Source organism: Plectropomus leopardus, chromosome 17 (genome assembly GCF_008729295.1).
Source record: "Plectropomus leopardus isolate mb chromosome 17, YSFRI_Pleo_2.0, whole genome shotgun sequence".
NCBI lineage: Eukaryota > Metazoa > Chordata > Actinopteri > Perciformes > Serranidae > Plectropomus > Plectropomus leopardus.
Window position 1 is genome coordinate 29,421,653 of NC_056479.1, and position 21,515 is coordinate 29,443,167.

The 21,515-nt window shown below is 39.5% G+C and overlaps 1 protein-coding gene across 1 annotated transcript in view; it reads left to right on the forward strand.

The window, feature by feature from the left end:
• The first annotated feature begins 382 nt into the window (after window positions 1–382).
• LOC121956328 (voltage-dependent calcium channel subunit alpha-2/delta-4-like) overlaps window positions 383–21,515 on the forward strand; it is a 47,880-nt gene continuing 26,747 nt past the window's right edge. The window contains 5 exon segments of the mRNA XM_042504474.1: window positions 383–617; window positions 6,929–7,070; window positions 14,416–14,497; window positions 19,160–19,276; window positions 20,051–20,110. Coding sequence (XP_042360408.1) covers window positions 383–617; window positions 6,929–7,070; window positions 14,416–14,497; window positions 19,160–19,276; window positions 20,051–20,110 — 636 coding nt within the window.

Below are 21,515 nucleotides of genomic sequence, written 5' to 3' on the forward strand. Positions count from 1 at the left end.
GTTTTTTCCTGCTTATTTAACTGCAGTTACAGAGATTGTTAAAGTCTCGGACCTTGTGCGAAGTCCGTCCAGTAAACTAGCTGGTCGATGAGTTGCCCACTTTGCGAGACAGATTGACAGCTGCTGGTTTTGACGCTCTGAGTCGACAGCAGATCACGTGTGGGCGGTATAAACGGCCTGACGCTCGAACTGTGACACGTTCCATCTTCAGGGGGCATCGGAGGGTGAAGCAGCTGGGTGACACGCAGCCCAGGGGTGAGGGAGGGAGGGAGGCGGCTTAAGGGCTCGGGTGGTGTAGTGGTGGTCGTTGGTCCTCTCCAGCCACCTAACCCCCCCCCCCCCCCACCGCCACCACCACCACCACCGCTCCAGATGCCCCACGATGACAGAGGCCCCCGCCATCGGCCGCAGCAGGACACTTGGCAGTGACGTGAGCTGCCGGTTCTCCCCGAGGCCGGAGCGTGCCAGGCGACAGCTGCAGGGCTCAGGGTCTCTACTCATAACAACCCCCCCAAAGAACATCCACATCAACCCCCCCAAAACCCTCCATAACCCTCCATCCACGCCAGGCCACGCGGGGCAGCGTCCTCCTCAATACGACCATTGTTGTGCTCCGGGTCGGCTAAGCCCTCCATATCAGAGGGATGAAACCCCCTCCTCAACACACACAACACACACACACACACACACACACACACACACACACACACACACACAGCAGAGTTGGAGTGCTGTGTTAACGTGAAGCTGAGGATGATGGACTGGACTTTGATAGCTCAGCAGCTGTTTGCTGTGTAGAGACGCAGGAGAGAAAATCCACCGTTAAAAACACACCAAATACTGCAGAGAGGTTCATCCTGATGCATGTGCTCGTCCTGTGACAGACTTATTGTTGGTGTTGAGTACGTACTTTTAATTAGGGGAGGGCAATATATTGAATGTACTCGAGGTGCTGTGGCTGGTTCCATGTGCGATATATAAAATGACCATATTGTGAACGTTGAGTATAAGGCCTAAAAACGTCTTTTGTGCCATGTCTTCTTCAGTTGCTTATTGCATTTTCCCCATGTGTTTAAAGGGTTAACGTGGCATGAAAGGCCACAGAGGTGAGTTCTGTTACTGGATTCTTTTATTATATCACCAGCTTATAAAAACATCCACCTTGACGTCTGGGAGGATGAGGTGTTTTCTCTGATTGGCTGCTCGATGCAGCTTCTGGTCAGTAACTGATCGGTGTTTACTGAAAGTGAGAGCCGCACTCGTGTTTGTGGCGAGGAGGAGGTTATGTAACTGGTATGTTGCTATGGACACCACTCGACCTCTGACCCCGGGGTGGGTGTCGAGAGGAGCCCGATGACGCTCGGGCTCGGTGACCGGCATGTCATGCTACGTGCCACACAACTCAGGTGTCACAGTTATGTACAACTACTACTGAGGGAGGGGGGAGGTGTTTACTGAGCATGTGCAGAGTCAGGACATCAGGACACGTCGCTCTTAAAGTGTCGTGTGAATGAAGATTCAAAAACCAAAACGTTTCCATAACAGCCTTCAGAAATCAATCGCTGCTCAAAGAGAAACATTCATCCAGTTGTCTGTAAATGAACATGTTTGTAACACGCGTCCCATGTAGCTATATAATATTATGTGAATGTGGTAGGTGTAGTAGTACTTTGGGTGGGGCCCTGGGTACTTTTTAAATATAACAGGGCTCTCACCTGTAACCTAAAAATATCATAACTGTGGCCGATGGCGGGATGTCATGTTGCATCGTGAGACACTCAAAAATCAATAAAAAATCTGAGATTCAAATTGCTGAGATGAAAATTATACTGCAGTACTCTTTTTGAACAGCAGAGGGCTTGATATAGAATAGAATAGAGTAGAATATAGAATAGATTATATCTTTATTTTCCACCAAGGTGGAAATTTGTCCCACCAAACACAAAAGACAGCACAAAAAAACAGCTATATGCAGACATGTATTTACCTCCTGTCGATCACAAAAGTCCAAATCCATGAGATAACTGCTCATCAGCCACTAAGTCACGAATGTAATATCTGTCATACAATCAGCAATATTCACTGATATCTGGCTTCTGCGTTTCCCCGAGGCCTCAACCTGTGCAGCTCAGTTTATCCTCGCCTGTTTATGGCTGAGGCTCATAAATATAACACCCCCATTTTTAACCTACAAAACTGTTGAGGGATATTTTTGATTTGACTGCAGTGAGAACACATTCCTTTTTTAAATCAGTGCGCCTGCGGTCATGGAAAACCTGGAAAAGTCATGGAATTAACACTCATTTTTTCAGGTCTTGAAAAGCCACACAATTTATCGTTTCTGAATTGACTTTGTGATGCACAAGGGTCGCACCGCAAGACGTGCAATGTCGAGAAAAAACGAATGAACTCAAGTTATTTATTTGCTGAATAATAAAAAAAAAAACCCTTTTTTTTTCATTTTCCATGACTTTAAACTGTCAAATGTTCGGCTTTATTACAGGTTATGTGTACATGTGATGTCATGTGGAGGCATTTGTTGTGGGAAGCGAGACTTTTCTCTGTGTGTGTGTGTTGTGTGTGTGTGTGTGTGTGTGTGTGTGTGTAGAGACGGGGCCCAAAACATTTCTCATCGGTCCTTGAAAAGTCAGAAAAGGTGAACTTTAAATTTTGACTCACTGCTGTCGTGTTTGTTACTTTCTCTCATCATACTGAAGAACTGAAGTGTGTGTGTGTGTGTGTGTGTGTGTGTGTGTGTGTGTGTGTGTGTGTGTGTGTGTGTGTGTGTGTGACTGTGTGACTGTGTGACTGGGTGGGTGTGTCAGTGAAGCACTCTGACCATGTGATTTACTTTCGTCTCTGACACTGAGACCTCACTGTTACCAGATCCTCCACGACACCTCGAGGACGTGGAACCCACCTCATCAGCAGCTCTTACACACACACACACACACACACACACACACACACACACACACACACACACACAGAGTTCTGAGAAGTCTCGGGGGAAATGTGCTGGTGTGTGAGGACGCAGTCGGTGGTCGGCCGACCTTCATGACCCAGATCATAAAATGATGAAAGCAGTTAGTGTCCTTAAACCTGATCCATCACGTCACCACATTTTGATTTCTGTTTCATAAACTTCTGTTCTTTAACCTCAAAGACCCAAGGACCTGTGAGATGATGGATTTTTAAATATTAATAAAAAAAATATAGATTTTTGCGTACGATATTTTACTTCAATGATCTGAGGACTTCTTAGATGACGATGTAGTGCGTTCATCGTCTTGTGTTTGGGCTTCTTAGACGATGCATTTTCAATTGAAAAAAAATATACTACTTCAAAGATCTGCGGACTTCTTAGATGATGGATTAAAAAAATATATATATATTTACTTTTTTTGCATAATGATATTGATACTTTTACTTCAAAGATCTGCGGACTTCTTAGATGACGATGCACTGCGTTCATTGTCGTGTGTTTGTGGCTGTGGGCTCTTATGCTCTCTGTTTTTGTGATTTTTTGACTTTTACACTGAAAGTGAACCTTTGGAAAGTGCAGTGATTTCGTTTGGTCCTCGTTGCGTGCGCGGCCTCACAGAGCTGCGTGAGTGCTGACAGTTGTATGTGAAGTCTTTAAACAGCAGAGGGAGCTGTTGACTCATTGCTTCTCTGAGCTTTTCTCTGCAGACTTCATGTTTCTGCACTGACGCAGGAGCGTGTGTGTTAAAAAGGTTGTCATAATTTACACATCGTAATAACTTATATCCTCTCTATTTTTAATGTTATTGACATTTTAGTGGTTTATTAACCCATTGAAACCTGAACAAATTGGCATAATCTCTTTCAAAAACATGGAAAGAGTGCAATGAGCAGCTTAACAAGAAATGGCCCAAAAATGAGAAAGAAATTAGTATAAAGATGGCAGAAAGTAACAAAAAAAAGGCATAAAATGACCCCAATAAAAATAACTACACTTTTTTTCCTGTAACTTAATTTTAAATCTATAATTACCTGAATTTTAAATTATTTTCTGGATATATCGCCCTATCTTTTGGATAATAACTTATAATCCCTCCTAGGCTAATATACAAGTAATGTAAAAAATAATTATAATAATTAATGTATCATTATTATTATATATTATCCTAATTATTATTTTTATTTTATTATTAATTTTTTTTTTTTTTTGCATTTTGCAGGACATTTTTTGCCAAGTTACTCGTTACGTTTTTTGACGTATTTTTGAAAGAAATCAAACCAAATTTCTCAGGTTTCAGAGGTTTAAATCAGTGTAAAAGGTGTCTGAATGCAGCACAAGAGAACTGATTATATGCAGGTGTTAAAGGGTTAAAGGCACCGGAAGTGTCACGTTTGGTTTGTACTTGATTTATCAGTTTTAGAGTACTTACTGAAGTGAGTATCATCGTTCTGAGGACGCAGAGCGAGCGTGATCATGCGGTCGGTCACAGCGGTGAAGCGGCGGATCCTCTCTGACTCTCTGATCTTATTGATCGATCTGTGGTTATTCTTGTGACTCGGATCAATAATTAATGAACCGTGAAACCACCAAACTGCAGCCAGCAGACTTTTACATCCGAACACCTGAGATCTTTAGTCAGTTTGAGTCCATTGAAGAACGACTGCAGAGATCTGACAGATCGCCTACAGGTTCTAATAACTTTCCGAAGCAGCGTTTGAGAAAGCCTCAACCCGTGACTGTAAGTGGCTTTAAATTTCAGATATACTGTAAATAAGAAGGTCAAACTAATTTTGGACTTCAGAAGTAAACAGTCTTGTATTTGACACAGAATCAATGCGAAGAAACCAAACGTGATGTGATAGTTTTACTGGAAAAGTCACCTTTCTCAGTCTGGAGCTCAAAAAGTTTGACTCTTGTAGTTTTCAGCTCTCAGCTTGAGTCATCGTGGCTGTTTGATGCTTCATTTACTTCTTTATTAACAAAAAATTAGGATTTTACTCTTGTTAAACTTAAACCCCTTTGAAACCTGGATCAACATCAGTCAAATGCAAGTTTCTTCTAACGTTTCTGTATGTGTGTGAGTGTCATGTAGGCATGTCCGAATCCAATCCAGATTTATTTATGAAGCATATTTAAAAACAACAGAGTCGACCAAAGTGCTGTACGTGGATAAATAAATCAAAAAACAACACTGATAAAAAACAATAAATAAAAAAATGACATAATAGAGGACAAGAGAGGAAGAAAAACCAAGAATATGCGTTTATGTTATTTTACTGGTCGTTCTGTTACGCCGTGTGACAGTTTGTATGTTTTCTAAAATTCAATAAAAATATGTTTTTTAAAAATATATCAAGACACATGTAGTGCATTGACATATACCCTAAAAATATCACTATATCTTCAGCCCAGCGCCAGCATGTGGAATAACAGAAAACTTTTGCAATCAAATAACCCATGCTGTGTTTTTTTTTTTTATCCCAGAGCAGATGTGTTTCCCTGCAGCCGCTACTGCTGCTGAGTGAGGAGGAGGAGGAAGAGGAGGAGGAGGAGGAGGAGGAGGAGGAGGGAGGAGGAGGAGCGCGGATGATGGTGAGCTGTAATTGGTCAACAGCTTTGCCTCCAATTAGTTTTTATCAGATTAGACTCAAAGTCTCAGTCGATCTGCGCCAGACTGAAACTGCTGAGTGTGTGAAAAAAAAAAGTAAATTGAACTATATTTGCAATTATCGTAATAACACATTTAAAATTATTTTACACAAATATTGTAATTTTAAAGCATTTTTTCCAGGTAAATTCTTGCTTTGTATATTTTATGATTTATTTTTTCCAGTTTTTTTTGTTTTTGTCTTTTGTTTGCTTTTAGCGAATTCTCTGGTTTTTTTTTTTTTTGCTTTTTTTTTCGTTGCTAACCTCTGGGTCATTTCGTTTGGATTTCTCATCTTTGCTGAGCAGCAGTTTTGTGGGAAATGAACTAAAAGCTCGACACTTATAGACACCCAAATATCAGTTCAATGATTTGAGCAACAATTAAATAGCCCGCACAATAATTTACGTTTTACAGTATTTAGCTCGTTGTACGTGTGTGTGCGTGTGTGCGTGTGTGCGTGTGTGCGTGTGTGCGTGTGTGTGTGTGTGTGTGTGTGTTGGGGCATCATGTCACTGTTGGCCGCTCGCCCTCTGTCTCTCTGTCTCTCTCTCAGCAGCCAAACTGAACCTCAGGGTTTCTTCTCTTCCGGCCGCTCTGACGCTCTGATTGGTCACAGGAGAGCCTGTTGCCAGAAATCACTGTAATCCTCTTAGATAAAACGGAGCCCTCGTCCAATCCCACGCTCCAATCCCTCCCTCCTCGTCCCCCCTCCCCCTCCCTCCCTCCCTCTCTCTCTCTCTCTCTCTCCATGGGGAAGAGGAGTTTTTAATCCAAGTGGATTACGTTGCAAATTGGGTGACAGTGGAGGCGAGCGGCTGCAAAATCTGCCGCAGACTGCCGGCTTTGTGTCTCACTTAATAGCTGCAAGATGGAGAAATTAACACAATCATTGGTCCTGGTTTCATGAGGAGCAACCTGGAAAAACCTGGAAAAAACCTGGAGCAGGTGCACAGGAAACTTCTCTCCATCATGTTTTTCTCCTGTTTTTCTCTGAGAAGGACTCATTTTCATCTTTAAACTCAAAAGTTTTTCTTTTTGCACTTAAAAATCTGCTTGTTTTACATCTTTAAAGTTATTTAAAAGTTTTTCTTCGGAGAGGACGAGAAGCTGAAACAGGAAAAAGATGCCGGCTTTAGGACAGATTTGTCTGACGGAGAGCGCTCAGGGTCCGACCACCGTCATTTTCTTCTTCTTCTTCTCTCTGTAGCCAACATGAGGAAGCCGTTTCCCACAAACTCTTCATGATCTGAACTTCAGAGCAGTTTGTAAAAAACGCCTCCGAGATTTTCCAGTCGGCGCTGCGAGGAGCTTCGTGTTGGGAGTTGGAAGCAGGATGGAGGGCAGGACGCCGGGAATGAGGAAGCTCCTGAGGATTCTGGGATTTTTCTGCCTGTGGATTACAGCTCAGGCTCAGATGAAGATCCCACCGGAGACGTAAGTGTCCCTCACGTCCTCTGCTGGACCTTTGTCTTCCAGCTGCTGCGGGAGAAATCATTATCACATGTGTAACCACACAAACTCATTTAAGTCCTTAACGTGCAGGTGTCTCCTCTCAGGTAGAAGGGCTGTTTTTTTTTCATCAAATGGGAATATTCTGCATTTCTCAGCATATATTAGGAAACATTTGAAAATTATTTTTTTACATGGGGAGTGTACAATGAGTTACAAAAGAAGAAATAGCCCCCAAATTTGCAAGAAATTATTAAAAAATGACAATAAAATACCAGAAAAAAACCCCCCAAAAATTACCCAAAAAAATTAACAAAAAATTAACCTGGAAAAAGTGTAGTTTTTTTATTTAAAGTAAAAACAAAACTTAAATAAAGACTTGTCAAAAGTGCTTAAAATATATAATTCAGTAACAGCTTGTTATTATGTTTTGTAATAAGTTGTTTAACTGATTAAACTCCTGAACGTTCAGGTGTCTCCTCAGGTATAAGGGCTGTTTTTCTAAAAAACTGCAGCTTTCCATCAAAAAGGAATATTCTCAATTCATTTTGCATATTCAAACACAATGACCCCAGAAAAAAAGTCTTTTAAAATATATATTTAAAATTTAATATTGCTCTGGCTTTTCTTCAACAAATTAGCAAAAAGTTATTTAGAAAAAAATGACCTGAAAAATTGGTTTTTAAAAAAAAGTAAAAAAAAAAAAAAAAAAAACACAAAACTTGCCAAAATGTGCCTCAACATTATATTATTCTGTAACAGCTAGTTATTACTGTCTTTAATATAATATTTTTGTAAAATAATTCAAACCTTTAAGGTGCAGGTGTCTCTTCTCAGGTCCATGAAATTGGAATATTATCAGTTTCTTTTTGCACGATTAGACATATATTTAGTATATATAATAACACTTAGCCATACGTTGAATAGACATGTTGACATTATTTTTTATTACAAGCTGGCATGTCTGAAGACGGTTTCATTTGTACAAATCCTGCTACTTCACATGTGGACCGTTTGAGATTCTCATCATGTTATTTTGGGATTCCTTCATGCAGCCGTTTGAACAGTCACATTAATAGACCTAATGGGCTCTTCCCAGTGTGCAGTGTGGATTTTAACAGACAGCTGGTATAAAAACCGTCCTGACTGGAGTTGTTCCAGATAAACAAACTCCCAGAGTGCACTCTGTTTTCATGGCGGTCCTGAGGGAGTACGTTTGTGTCAGCTGACTGCAGTTTTCCCGCAGGACGCACTGAAATCTGCTGTCCTCTGTTTCTGAGCAGAGACATTATTCCACGTCCTGCAGATACAACTGCTTCAGCTGATATCAACTGTTTAATTTAGAGCTAAGCATTAACCCTTTGAAACCTGAGAGAACTCCCACGATTTCTTTCAAAAACTAACAATGAAAGAAGAAATGACCCAAAAATTAACAAGAAATTAGTAAAAAGTAAAAGGAAATTAGCTGAAATTTTGTCTAAAAAAAGAATAAGATATTTTAGATATTTTCCCTAGTTGTTTAAAAAAAGATTAAATGTACTAATTTCTTTTTAAGAAACACATACATTTCAAACCTGTGGTTCACCCCCCCCAAAATCCCCATTTAAACCACCAAAAATTTAAGAAAAAAAAAATGCTTTTTTCCCCTTAAAGATTTCCAACAATTCTTAGCTCTAAAATTTTAAAGGAAAAATTGCCGACATCTCTTAACCCTTTGAAACCTGACTGAATCAGCTTGATTTCTTTCAACATGCGAAGAAGGCTATAAACAACTTTTGCTAAAAAAAATTTAGCAGAAAGTTACTAGAAACTGACCTGATAATAAATGACAAAAAAGAAAAGTAAAAAGCAAAAAAAAAAAAAAAAATGTGATATTAAAAAATGATTTTACAAATTTAAGAAATCTTTTTTTTTTTTTTTTTTTTAAATATAATTATAAAATATATAAATATAGTCTTTTGGATATCATCCCGTAGTTTTGGGGTAATGATCTAACAATCCCTCCCAGATTATGTCATTTTCTTGTTACATTGTACTGTTTATTTACAGTTTTTTTCTCCATGTCATCAAAAAAAAGGACAAAAAAAGAATCAGACTGTTTTTCTCAGGTTTCAGAGGTTTAAATACTTGTGACGGCTGTCTGAACCAGGTGTGAAGGGTTAAGAAAAAAAAATCGCCAAACTTTTTCTTTGAAAATCACCGACACTGGGGCACCTGGTGGCTCAGTGGATCGAGCGGGTGTCCCATGTTTAGAGGCTGTGTCCTCACCGCAGCAGCCGCGGGTTCGATTCCAGCCTCAGCCTTTTGCTGCATGTCATCCCCTCTCTCCCCCCCCCACACTCATGTGGTCCGATCTATTAAAGGCAAAAACGCCCTAAAAATATCTTTTAAAAAAAAGAAAATCACCAGTATTTTAAAATGTGCAATGAAAAAGAACCGATAAGGAGTATCGATGGTCGTTTCAGGAAATGTCGTCTTGAAAATTTCATGGAAAAGTCAGAAATTTATTGGTTAAAAAAAACCCCAAAAACCGTGTATGAAGTGTGTGCAGTTGTGGTCGCTCATACTAACAGCCTCATTAGCATGAAGCTGTCGGCCCGTGTTAGCGTCCAGCGCTGCAGCTTCTCCCTCCTCTCTCACCATCTGCGTGCCCGCACGGATAACTGGCCACCGGCCACGCCCCATCAGCCCCGTCAGCCCGGTCACCTTCCACCCTGACCCACATTCCCCCGCCGACCCTCCGCCGCCGGCCTCCACAGACCGCCGTGTCACCTGGTGTCACCTGTGAGAAATACAGAGATAAAGAGATTCAACTTTTTGATAATGTGGAATTTAAATCAGTAAAAGTACAAACACCACACAGTAAAAATACAAATAAAAGTCCTGCTTTAAAAATGTTACTTCACTTAAGAGTGTTCAAAATCAGAAAAACGTAGTTAATAAGGATATTTTTAATATTATGTTACAGGACAAAAATGTTTTTTTTAGTACTTTTTAATGTCATTCTAGTGTTTTTGTTTTGTTTTGTTTCAAATTTTATTTATTATGATTTTTTAAATTGATTTTTTGATAATTTTCTTACAACTTTTTACCAATTCGTGCTAATTTTTGGGCCATTTCTGGTGCAGTTGTTCGTCTGTTGCTCCTCTCCACCTTTATACTCGGTCAGAGCTGGAATTGAACCGTTGACTCTCCGGTTCTTAAACCAGGACCCCCTCAGATACACAGACTTAGTTTAGTGTCAGATTTGTGATTTATGAATTTTGATTTGTCGACTGATTATTATTTTAAAGCCGTATTTAGGCCTTGTCTCTGGAGCTGAAAACAGATGGCATATCTTACAAAGAGATCATCACCTCGTAACAAGTTTACTTATCAAACTTTAAGGGAAAAAAACATCCTAAAATAAGAAGTTATAACTTTCTCAAAATGTTTGTGTAACTTTCCGGGCCGTCGGTCATCTCTGACACAGATTTGTAGCTTCAGCCGGTGGATGTTTTTTTTGTTTTTTCATGTCACCGCAGTGTCGTAATGTTTGACCTCCATCCTGTCGGTTGTAAATTTGAATATGATGAGTCGCGTCTGTCTCTGCGTCCACGTTACGGTCGGCAGATTTGGCTTCGGTCCGTGGGGCAGATCAGCCTCAGCACCGAGGATCAGATGATTAGATTTTAGAGGTGATCTTGATGGAGGATTTGTATTTTGGGGAGGATTTTTAGATGAAGTTGGTGACAGATGGAGAGAGACGGCAGGTTCATGAGCTTCATTATTTTATTATAAATTAGCCTGATTCAAATTTCTCTCTAAAGTCAGCAGCTCCTTACATGTGTCTCAGATTTTGGTACGTTTCAAAGATTTGTGGACGTTCATAGGGTTTTAGGACATTTCTCAGATTTTAGGAAATCTCTAGGATTGTAGGACATTTCTGGGATAAAAGGCCCTTTATTAGATTTAAGGAGGTCTCTAGGATTTTAGGACATTTCTAGAATTTTATGAAATTTGTAGGATTTTAGGACATTTCTCAAATTCAAGGACATTTCTCAGATTTTAGGACATTTATAGGATTTCAGGACATTTCTCTGGGTTTAGGAAGTTTCCGGGATTTTTGGACATTTCTCCGTCTCTTGAAACATTTATATGACTTTACAACCTTTCAAGGACTCTTAAGAAATTTCTCAGATTTTAGGAAATCTCTGGGATTTTAGGACATTTATGGGATATAAGGCCCTTTATCAGATTTTAGGAAGTCTCTAGGATTTTAGGACATTTCTCAAATTTAAGGACATTTCTAGGATTTTAGGACATTTCCAGGATTTTAAGAACATTTCCTAGATTTTAGGACATTTCTTGTATTTTCTGAGGTTTCTAGGATTTTAAGACATTTTTCAGATTTAAGGACGTGATCAATTTATTAGAAAATGATTGGGGGTCCTTCAGCGCCCTTTCAGGGGCCAGATTTGGCCCACAGACCATACATTGAGTATTACTGTCACAACCCATAAAATCTCCGCGCATGCGTAAATTGGAAAGACGAATAAGAGTTGCGTGTAGAGGATTCTGGGAGCTGCACCGCGCGTCACGTCCTCGCACTGACGGCCCTGTGTGTGTGTTTCTGTGCGATCTGATGGCTGAAGCTCTTTTGTTAAGAGCCTGAGATAAAAAGTAAATCTGCAGAGAGCTGAAGGATTTATTGTTGCCTCAGGGTGAGCAGCACTTTGAGAGGTCGTCATGAAACTGAAAGACAACACGTTTAACGAAAAACAACACAAATTCATGCAAAACCCGTCATCCGGTGTTTTTCTCGGGCTCTTGGGACTGTTTTGTGATTCCGCCACCACAGACACAAAGATTAAGAAGCACATAGACAGAGCCGCCTCCCTCCTCCATCCAAAAATAGTGAGTTTGTACACAGGAGGAGGACGACTAACTGCTTCCTGCACAGCAAAAACGAGTTTGACTGAAAACTGATTAAAAAAAAGGAGAGATCGAGATGAAGCAGCGCTGATCAAATATAAACCAAGATTCTGTCACTGATTTTTTATTTTTCACCTCAAATCGTTAAGAATAGTCAATAAATAAATATGTAAAGATAAAAATTTAAAGCGGATCTAAAAAGGCAGGGTTTTGAGTTTGCGTTTTAAGTTTGCGGCGTGAGGTGACGTGAGGCGGCGTGAGGTGACGTGAGGCGGCGTGAGGTGACGTGAGGTGACGTGAGGTGGCGTGAGGTGGCGTGAGGTGACGTGAGGCGGTGACGCCGTAGGCCGCATTGTGGCTGGATAAAGTATTGCTTAATGAAAATGAAAATGAACTAATATTGCTATTTGCTAATAAACAGTCAAACGAGAGAAAAAGAATCAATCTATCAAAGGCTCTAATCTTAAAAAGCTGACAGAAATGTAATATTTACTTTAAAAACTAACAATAAACATGAAAACAAACAACAGAAGATACACAACGTAAACAATAATTTGTCAAACATTTGAAAAGAAAGAAAACTCAGAAACATCTCCTCAGTATTTATTCTGTATGATTATTTATGACACACTGAGACTGAAACTTTGGCTGCACCGCGACTCTGCAGGTGTGAATGTGTGTGTGTGTGTGTGTGTGTGTGAGTGTGTGTGTGTGTGTGTGTGTGTGTGTGTGTGTGAGTTTGTGCTGAGCACACACCTGCAGCTCTCTGCTGTGACCCAGATGAAGAACAGATTATCTAAATCTCTTTCGTCACCGTCATATTTGACGGCCTTTTTCTGCCGTAAACTCGCTGCAGCTGCTGCAGAGCGTCACCATGGCAACCAAACACAAAGCAACACACGCCAAAAACCCACTGTTACACACACACACACACACAATCACCTGTGTACACAAGAGCCTTAAATCAAACGTATGAAACTCAACACATAAACAAATAATGACAAGTGGATGATGTGAAGTACAAATTAACATATGAGGTGTTTAACCCTTTGAAATCTGGAGCGACGTCACTTTTTCGTGCTGCTTTCAGCAGAACAGAGAAGGTCACCCAAAAAGTCACCCATCAGCGGGAGCGTTTGTTAGTGCAATGCATTGTGGTTGTTGTAGGTTTTCTGTCTTTTGAGAAAAAGTGAATCTCAAAGACCTTTTCTCTGTTTTCTCTGTTTTCTCTGTTTTCTGTTTTCTCCGTTTTCTCTGTTTTCTGTTTTCTCTGTTTTCTCTGTTTTCTCTGTTTTCTCTGTGTTCTCTGTTTTCTCTGTTTTCTCTGTTTTCTCTGTTTTCTCTGTTTTCTGTTTTCTCTGTTTTCTGTTTTCTCTGTTTTTTGTTTTCTCTGTTTTCTCTGTTTTCTCTGTTTTCTCTGTTTTCTGTTTTCTCTGTTTTCTCTGGTCACGATGCAGCAGTTTCAAATGTATTAGTGTCTTTCTTTATGTGAAGACTCTTTTTGTCTGTGAAATACTATTTTAACCCTTTAAAACCTGAGCAAATTGATTTCTTTCAAAAACACGGGAAGAAGACAATGATCAATTTGACAAGAAATGGCTGAAAATTATCAAGAAATTGGTAAAAAGTCACAAGAAAATCACCTGAAAACAAGCAAATAGTGATAAATTAAAAAAAAAAAAAAGAAAAAGAGACAAAAACATAACCTTGAGAAGTGTGAAAGTTTTTTTTTTCCTTTAACATATGATTAGAGTTATATTTATAAGAATTATAAATATAGTTTTCTGGACATTTATCTTTTTTTGATAACATAATTTCCACACAGCTAATTTTTTAAAATCATTTTCTTTTCACTTTTTTACTTTTGAAATTTTTTATCTCTATATTTTTCTTTTTTACTCGCAAAGTTGCTTATTTAACGGCCCTTTATGCTTTTATTTATTTATTTTGCCTACAAGCATTTTTAACTTCTTTTTATATAAAAAGAAACGGATAACTGTGTGTGTGTGTGTGTGTGTGTGTGTGTGTGTGTAACCAACATTTGCCTCTATGTGTGCTCGCTGTTATATATGGAAGTGACAATAAACTTATTCTGATTTCTCTTTCCTGCGTTTTTAGGAGATGAAATGCTTGGGAAAGGTGTGTGAACGCAGCGCAACAAAGCTGATGTTGATCCAGCTTCTAAAGGGTTAAGCGTGTCCTGTATTTAGAGTAGGTTTACCTTGATGAAGACAGAGACTTAAGCCGTTATATCACTCGCTTTAACGCCAGACTCCAGAGAAAAACACTGATTTAACATAACATGTTTACGTGTCGACCACTGATACAGAAATAAAAAAAGGACGCCGTGTCCTCGTGTCCTCGTGTCCTGCAGGTTTTGTCCTCCATGTTGACTCGTTGTCTGTTTGTGTTTCAGGGTGCAGGAGTGGGCGACCGTGTTCTCCGTTCAGCTTCGAGAACTCACCACCAAATACTCCGGCTCTCTGCTGCTGCAGAAGGTAAAGGAAGACATTATGGTTCGTTTTTTAGATCTTGCGTTGGTGTCCGAGCGTCTGCAGAAGTTTTTTAAATGTGCAGTTTCTGCGAATTGTCTAAATGTGGCTGTTCATGGCTCTGCAGGCGCAGCACGCACAATGATCCCGATACAAGTCGTTTTATATTGAAAATGGTGATAATACAGCTTCACAGAGCGCACTTCAGGAACACTGAATTAATCCAGTGTATGTGCTCGACAATTTAATCCTTTAAACTTGTGATAAAATCACTTTCTTGTGCTGCTTTTAGATGTCTGTTTAAACCTTTGAAATCTGAACAAATTTGTGTGATTTCTTTCAAAAACATGAAAAAGGCAATGAGCAACAAGAAATGTTCGACAAACTACAAGACGTTGAATAAAAAAATATAATTTTCATTATTACATGTTTGAAATAAGGGTAGTGAATAATCATAATATTTTTTAAGAAATCTCCCAAGGTCATTTTCTTTTCTTTTTTTTTTTTGTTCTTTTTTTTAATGTATTTTACTAATTTTACATAATTTTTTGGCACTTTTTACTAATTTCTTGCAATATTTTTTGGTCATTTCTTTTTTCATTTCTCATTGCCTTTTGCAAAAAAAAATTGCACAAAAAAATTTACTTAGTAAAAAGTGTTCTGCAAACAAAAGGAGAATTAAATCCACTCTGCAGCATCGTAATAAAAGTACAGAACACTATAAATTATCTATGTTAATAGAAAAAAAGACACATTTATTTGATGAAAATTATGTGAAAATATTCCCACAAAAAAGGAGGAAAATCCAGAAAATAACCTCTTTTCTTGTTGTTTTTTTTTCCTTCCCTATTTTATATATTAATTTTTTTCTTATTTTCAGGTAATTTTCTTGTTATTTGTTTTACTAAAAATTTTCGGCCATTTCTTGTTAAGTTGCTTTTTTTCGCTCTTTGAATGTTTTAAAAGAAATAAAGCCAATTTGCTCAAAGGGTTAAATATTTGAGCAGGATGACACTTTGGTTTGGATAATAGTCGTCAGATGATACGGTGTAATTTTGTTTTGGACCGACAAAAGTCAAAAAAACTTAAATAAATGCAGTTAAACTCAAACTGGTCCAAAGGCCGACGGACTGGCTGAACTGGGAATGAAGAGCGACAGAAGTGACTGTCTGTCTGTGTGATAGCGTCTGTCTGTCTGTCTGTCTGTCTGTCTGTCTGTCTGTCTGGCTGTCTGTCTGTCTGTCTGTCTGTCTGTCTGTCTGTCTGTCTGTCTGTCTGTCTGTCTGTCTGTCTGTCTGTCTGCGTATTTATGTGTGTTTACCAGCACGCGCACACACACACACACACACACACACACACACACACACACACACACACACACACACACACACACACAGGGATCATGGTAATGCCCAGATTGAGGACCGAGCCCTCTTTACCGGCGTCAGGATTTGCGGCCTGTTCTGGTTTTAGACATTCATCCATTTATCTGTCAGATTTAGATTCATCACAGACGGTCTGCAGTTTGTCTGCGGCCACAAACACACAACCACAACAAACCGTCAACACGTCCCAGACAAAAGGAAATCCACCCCATAATAACTTCTGATTGTTATTCTGTGACTCTCTGACTCGCTGAGGTCCACGGCGATGTGTGAAAAGACGACTCTTCACGTCTGAACGTTTTGGTGTTTTGGTTTTGGTTTGTACGTTTACATGCACAGTTTAGTGGAGCTGCAGTTACAGCTCGATTACTTAATGTGTCTCCTGTCCTTGTCTCAGTATACGAGCAGGGAGGGACAGTCCATTTATTGATGAAGTCTGTCCAACTCGTCCACAGCAGCTGGAGATCTGCGCTCTGTCCGCTCGCTGCTATAAACCTTTATTTTTATTTTTAGTCTATGATGTTTTTCATATACTGTATGAAAAGCAGTCATTTTACTGAACTGAACGGCGGAGCTGCTGCTCTACTGCTGCTCTACTGCTGCTCTACTGCTGCTCTATTGCTGCTCTATTGCTGCTCTACTGCTCTACAGCTGCTCTATTGCTGCTCTACAGCTGCTCTACTGCTGCTCTTATTGCTGCTCTGATACTCTACAGCTGCTCTACTGTTGCTCAACAGCTGCTCTACTGCTGCACTATTGCTGCTCTATTGCTGCTCTATTGCTGCTCTATTGCTGCTCTACAGCTGTTCTACTGCTGCTCTATTGCTGCTCTACTGTTGCTCTACTGCTGCTCTGTTGCTGCTCTACTGCTGCTCTACTGCTGCTCTACTGCTGCTCTACTGCTCTACAGCTGTTCAATTGCTGCTCTACTGTTGCTCTACTGCTGCTCTACTACTGCCCTTCAGCTGCTCTTCTGCTGCTCTACTGCTCTATTGCTGCTCTACAGCAGCTCTATTGCTGCTCTACTGCTGCTCTACTGCTGGTCTTCAGCTGCTCTACAGCTGCTCTACTGCTGCTCTGCTGCTGCTCTACTGCTGCTGTATTTGACTGTAATTTTGCAGGTCCAGTTTTAGTGAGACTGACACACGTAGTCAGCACAGTTAAATGGTTAAGAGAAAGTTTGCAGATATTTATCAGCCCTAAAAGATGAATCCATGCATCAGGAAGGAAAAGCTCACCCAAAAACAATATAAATATATATACTTTGTTTCGTTACAGTTTAGTGAAAATAGTTGTGTTTGGATTTCTGTGAGCGACATATAGATTTAAAACGCTCAGATAATGATGCAGGGAAATTTTCAGAAAGTTATTTGGAAGTTTTACAACTTTTTTGCTTCATTTCCTTCAACCTCGGTGAGCGTCTGTTAGCACTGATGTAACGTAATCTTCTGGGCGCTCTACTTGTTGTGAACCTTTGACCGTTACCAGAGAGCCAACGGAGATGAGGGATGCATTTTTCTTTAAATGCCAGCCTGAGCTTCCAGGTGTTTGTGTGTGAATGAGTGCAGATCAGAAACAGGACCGCTGAGGTAACACTGAGCGTTTGGCTCCGCTCACCTGTTCGTGTCAGTAAGTGGGTTGCTTGGACTAATTGGAATTAGCGAATGACTTAATCGAGTGATTCAGAGAGTGAATAAGCAGACTGGGCCGTCCCTCCTCGCTCTCAGCCGGCTGATCCACCTCCAGCTTCTTGATCCAGAGAAAGTGGCCCGATTACCTCAGAGAGCCTCGCTGTCAAAAACAACAACAAAAACACACCTCTCCCCATCACAGCTTCATTTAACCCTTTAGGGACTGTTTCCTGCATTTTACGATCTTCATCCTTTATTTTTTGATAATTTCTGGCTGTGTTCATGAATACGGCGTACATTTTGGCAGGATTGTGTATTTGAGTGTAATCAGTGAATTTGCAGCTCAGCTCCTACAATAAGTCTAAAATACACTGTGGAAACTAAATAGTTACATTCAGACTGTTCAGGTCCAAAAATGCTCCATTGAAACCCATTCAAACTGACATTTTTGATCCCACAGCCATCAGAGCAGAAAAACAGGACTTGTATTATTTCTGGGTGTCATTCTGGGCTTTTGACTCTGAATTTGTCATTTTGACTATTTTCCACCTGATGAGGTCATTTTGACCATATTTGGCATATGGAGGAAATACATGCTATTTCCACTAGGTGACCTGTCACAGTCAATGTCAATGTAGCTGCTGATCACTGACATATCCCAGACTGTCAGCAGCTACACTAACACACTGACATATCCCAGACTGTCAGCAGCTACACTCACACACTGACATATCCCAGACTGTCAGCAGCTACACTCACACACTGACAGATCCCAGACTGTCAGCAGCTACACTCACACACTGACATATCCCAGACTGTCAGCAGCTACACTCACACACTGACAGATCCCAGACTGTCAGCAGCTACACTCACACACTGACATATCCCAGACTGTCAGCAGGAAAAAAAAAAAAAATTGCGTGTCTTATATTGAAAATAATTAAATTTTTATGTTTTGTTTTTTATCCAAAAACACAGTGGCATCATGACATAAATGTAACATTTAAATATTAAAATTCTGAAAATTAATGAATATTTTAGATTAAAAAATTAGGACTAATGTTGGAAAAAAACCTCAGTGAAAGCAGAAAATCTAATTAATGTAAAGTCATCTAAAAACATAGTGGCATGAGAAAACCTGACATTTAAAGGGTTAAAACTGAATATTTGGTATCTATATTTAGAACTGATGTTAGTAAATAAAAAAACAGTAATAACTCAATGAAAGTAGAATATAATATTAATGTGTAAATTTTTTAAAGCTTAGTTTAGAAAAGCGCCTTTTTGTGCGCAGAGTGATACGAGTGTGTGTTAAATATTAAAGCGGGCCTCAAGGGTTAATCCGTCAATCCGAATTACGGACAGAAACAAAACAAACTGCCAGCATCATCAGATCGGTTTCGCTCTTTCACCTGTTTGACTCGACGGTTTGGAGAAACCCTGAAATAACTCTGATTTAATAACACGGACAGCCGATGTGCCGTTACAGAAGTTTAGCAGACAAATACAGAAACACGAAAAACACAAACGCTCGTCTTGATTTCTTTGATCCCGTTAGTCAGACTCCGGCTCAGCTGCTTCTCTTCCTGCGATCAGTGAGGCAAATACGGAGTTCTGGCATCGTTTTTCAGTCCGTGTTTGTTGCCTTTCAGAAACTGAAGGACGTGGAGTCCATCATTAAGATGGTGGAGCTGGACGGGAAGGACCTGGTGAAGGATTACTCCGATGAAATTGAGCGAATGTTGGGGAGCAAGATGAAGTCAGTGAAGGTGAGGACTTGCCGCTATCCACTCCGTCTCCAAAGATTTTAAGATATGAGTTTACGATATGACATGACGGCAGAGACGCGGCCCTAGAGTTATGTAGCTGAGTGCAGTCTGGTTTTTTTTTTCACATCTGATCACAGTGGTGAAAGACATCAGCAGGCGGGACTATTACAGAGAGAAAAACCAACAAGGTGTGCAGAGACATTTCTCAAAAACGCCTCAAAACCACTTTCATTCATTCTCCAGCAGTTTCCCCAGTGATACTCAACCTAAGCCAGAGGCCAGATCTGGCCCCTGATTCGGTCCCTGTGGCCCCCCAACCGTTTTCTATATCACTATAAAAATAAAGGGATTCACACAGTGAATTGTTTTTGTACTTTTAGTCTCCAAACAGCATCAAAACAGTAAAGGATCCCCCACACCCCCGTCAGAGGTCCTAGCCAAGACGCTAATGTCCTAAAATCTCAGAAATATCCTAAATCCTCAAAATGTCTTTTTAAATCCAAGAAACTTCATAAAATCCCCAAATGTCCCAAAATTCTCTAATCTTCTAATTCTAATCTTTCTAATCTGAGAAATATCCTAAAATCCTAGAAATGTCCTAAAATCACAGAAATGTCTTGTCCACAGCTCTCACTGGTGTCACCTGTGATGATGATGAAAATATTTAATTTTACGGAGTCACATTCGAAAAAACGGCTGAGAATCACTGCAGTAAAGGATGTTAACGGGCGGATCTTTTCTGCGCTGCGCTGACTTTTCCGTTTCCTGTCTCAGAGGTTAGCGGAGTCTGCAGAGGACGCCGACCTGTACCACGAATTCAACGCGTCCTTACAGGTCAGTGCTCCGGTCTCGTGTTGAATGTTCACTCAGTGTTTCTGTGGGTCAGTATGTTAAAAACACGAACCAGCTCACTGCCTCCTGATGTTGTGCTTTCTTAACCCTTTGAATCCTGGAGCTGCATCCTTTGTCTTTGGCTTTCAGACGCTGTTCAGAAATCTTTGAACCCAGAGCACACTGATGCGATTTCTTTCAAAAACATGGAAAAAGAGGCAATGGACAACTAAATGAGAAAAGTTCCACAAGAAAGAAGTAGATTAAGAAGATTAAAAAAAAAAAGACAGGGAAAAATGTCTGGAATTAAAATTATCTTACAAAATTATAATATTTTTGCTTTTGTCTGTCTTTCTTTATTTTTTAATAGTATTTTTTTTAGGTATATTCTTCTTTTTACTATTTTTTTGCTCATTTTTGGGTCATTTCCTCTTTCATTGCTCATTGCTTTCTTCCCATGTTTTTGAGAAAAATCAAGCAAATATACTTATGTTTCAATGGGTTAATTTTAATTTTTTGTTAAAGATCCAAATTTTAAAAATTTTAAAAATATGTGTTTAATGATGCACAAGAAATTCTGAATATTCCCATTTAAATATAAGCTACACCTTTTAAAAAAATACCGCTTCAACCTGTGAGGAGACGCCTGCACATTAAGGGTTTTAATCAGTTTACCAACATATTATTATATTATATGCATATTACTATACTATTACTATACATATTATATATTATATGACAGAACATAATAACAAGCTGTTGCAGAATTACTATAACTTTTTACCTATTTTTCTAACTAATTTTCAGGTAACTTTCTTTACTTTTCAGAAATTGTATGCTTTTTAAAAAAATGTATTTAATTTTTACTTTTTTAATTCTTTTGTTGCTCATTGCCTTCTCATATTTTTGAAAGAAATCAAGCAAATATGCATTAATATCTCCAAAGTGGCTCAACATTTTTTTTTACCATACAAACTATTTTTGAAATGTCCCTCTCCCTTCATGTTTTTGCATTTTGACCTGTGAAGCTGGACTTAACCAATTTTTTATAATGTTAGTTTCAATAAAGAGAGGCGGGACCCTGGGAACAGAGGGCTGACCCTGATCACAGGCAGCAGCAGCAGATTGAAGCTTTAAAGCTTCAGCTGACACCTGAAATTAGATTAGATCAAACTTCACTGATCCTGAGAGGAAACTGGGTCGACACTGCAGCAAAGAAACGACGCACAGAAAATATACTATACAAATATACCGACGCACACCAGCATCACATTAACAGCACAAAGTGTGCCGTCCAGCTGCCCTAAACTGTTAGGAAGCAAAAAAGTCTCACTGCTTTCGACCAATTGTTACAATTAGCAGTTCTGTCTCTCTAAGGCTTGATTTCTTTCAAAATCAAGGGGAAAAT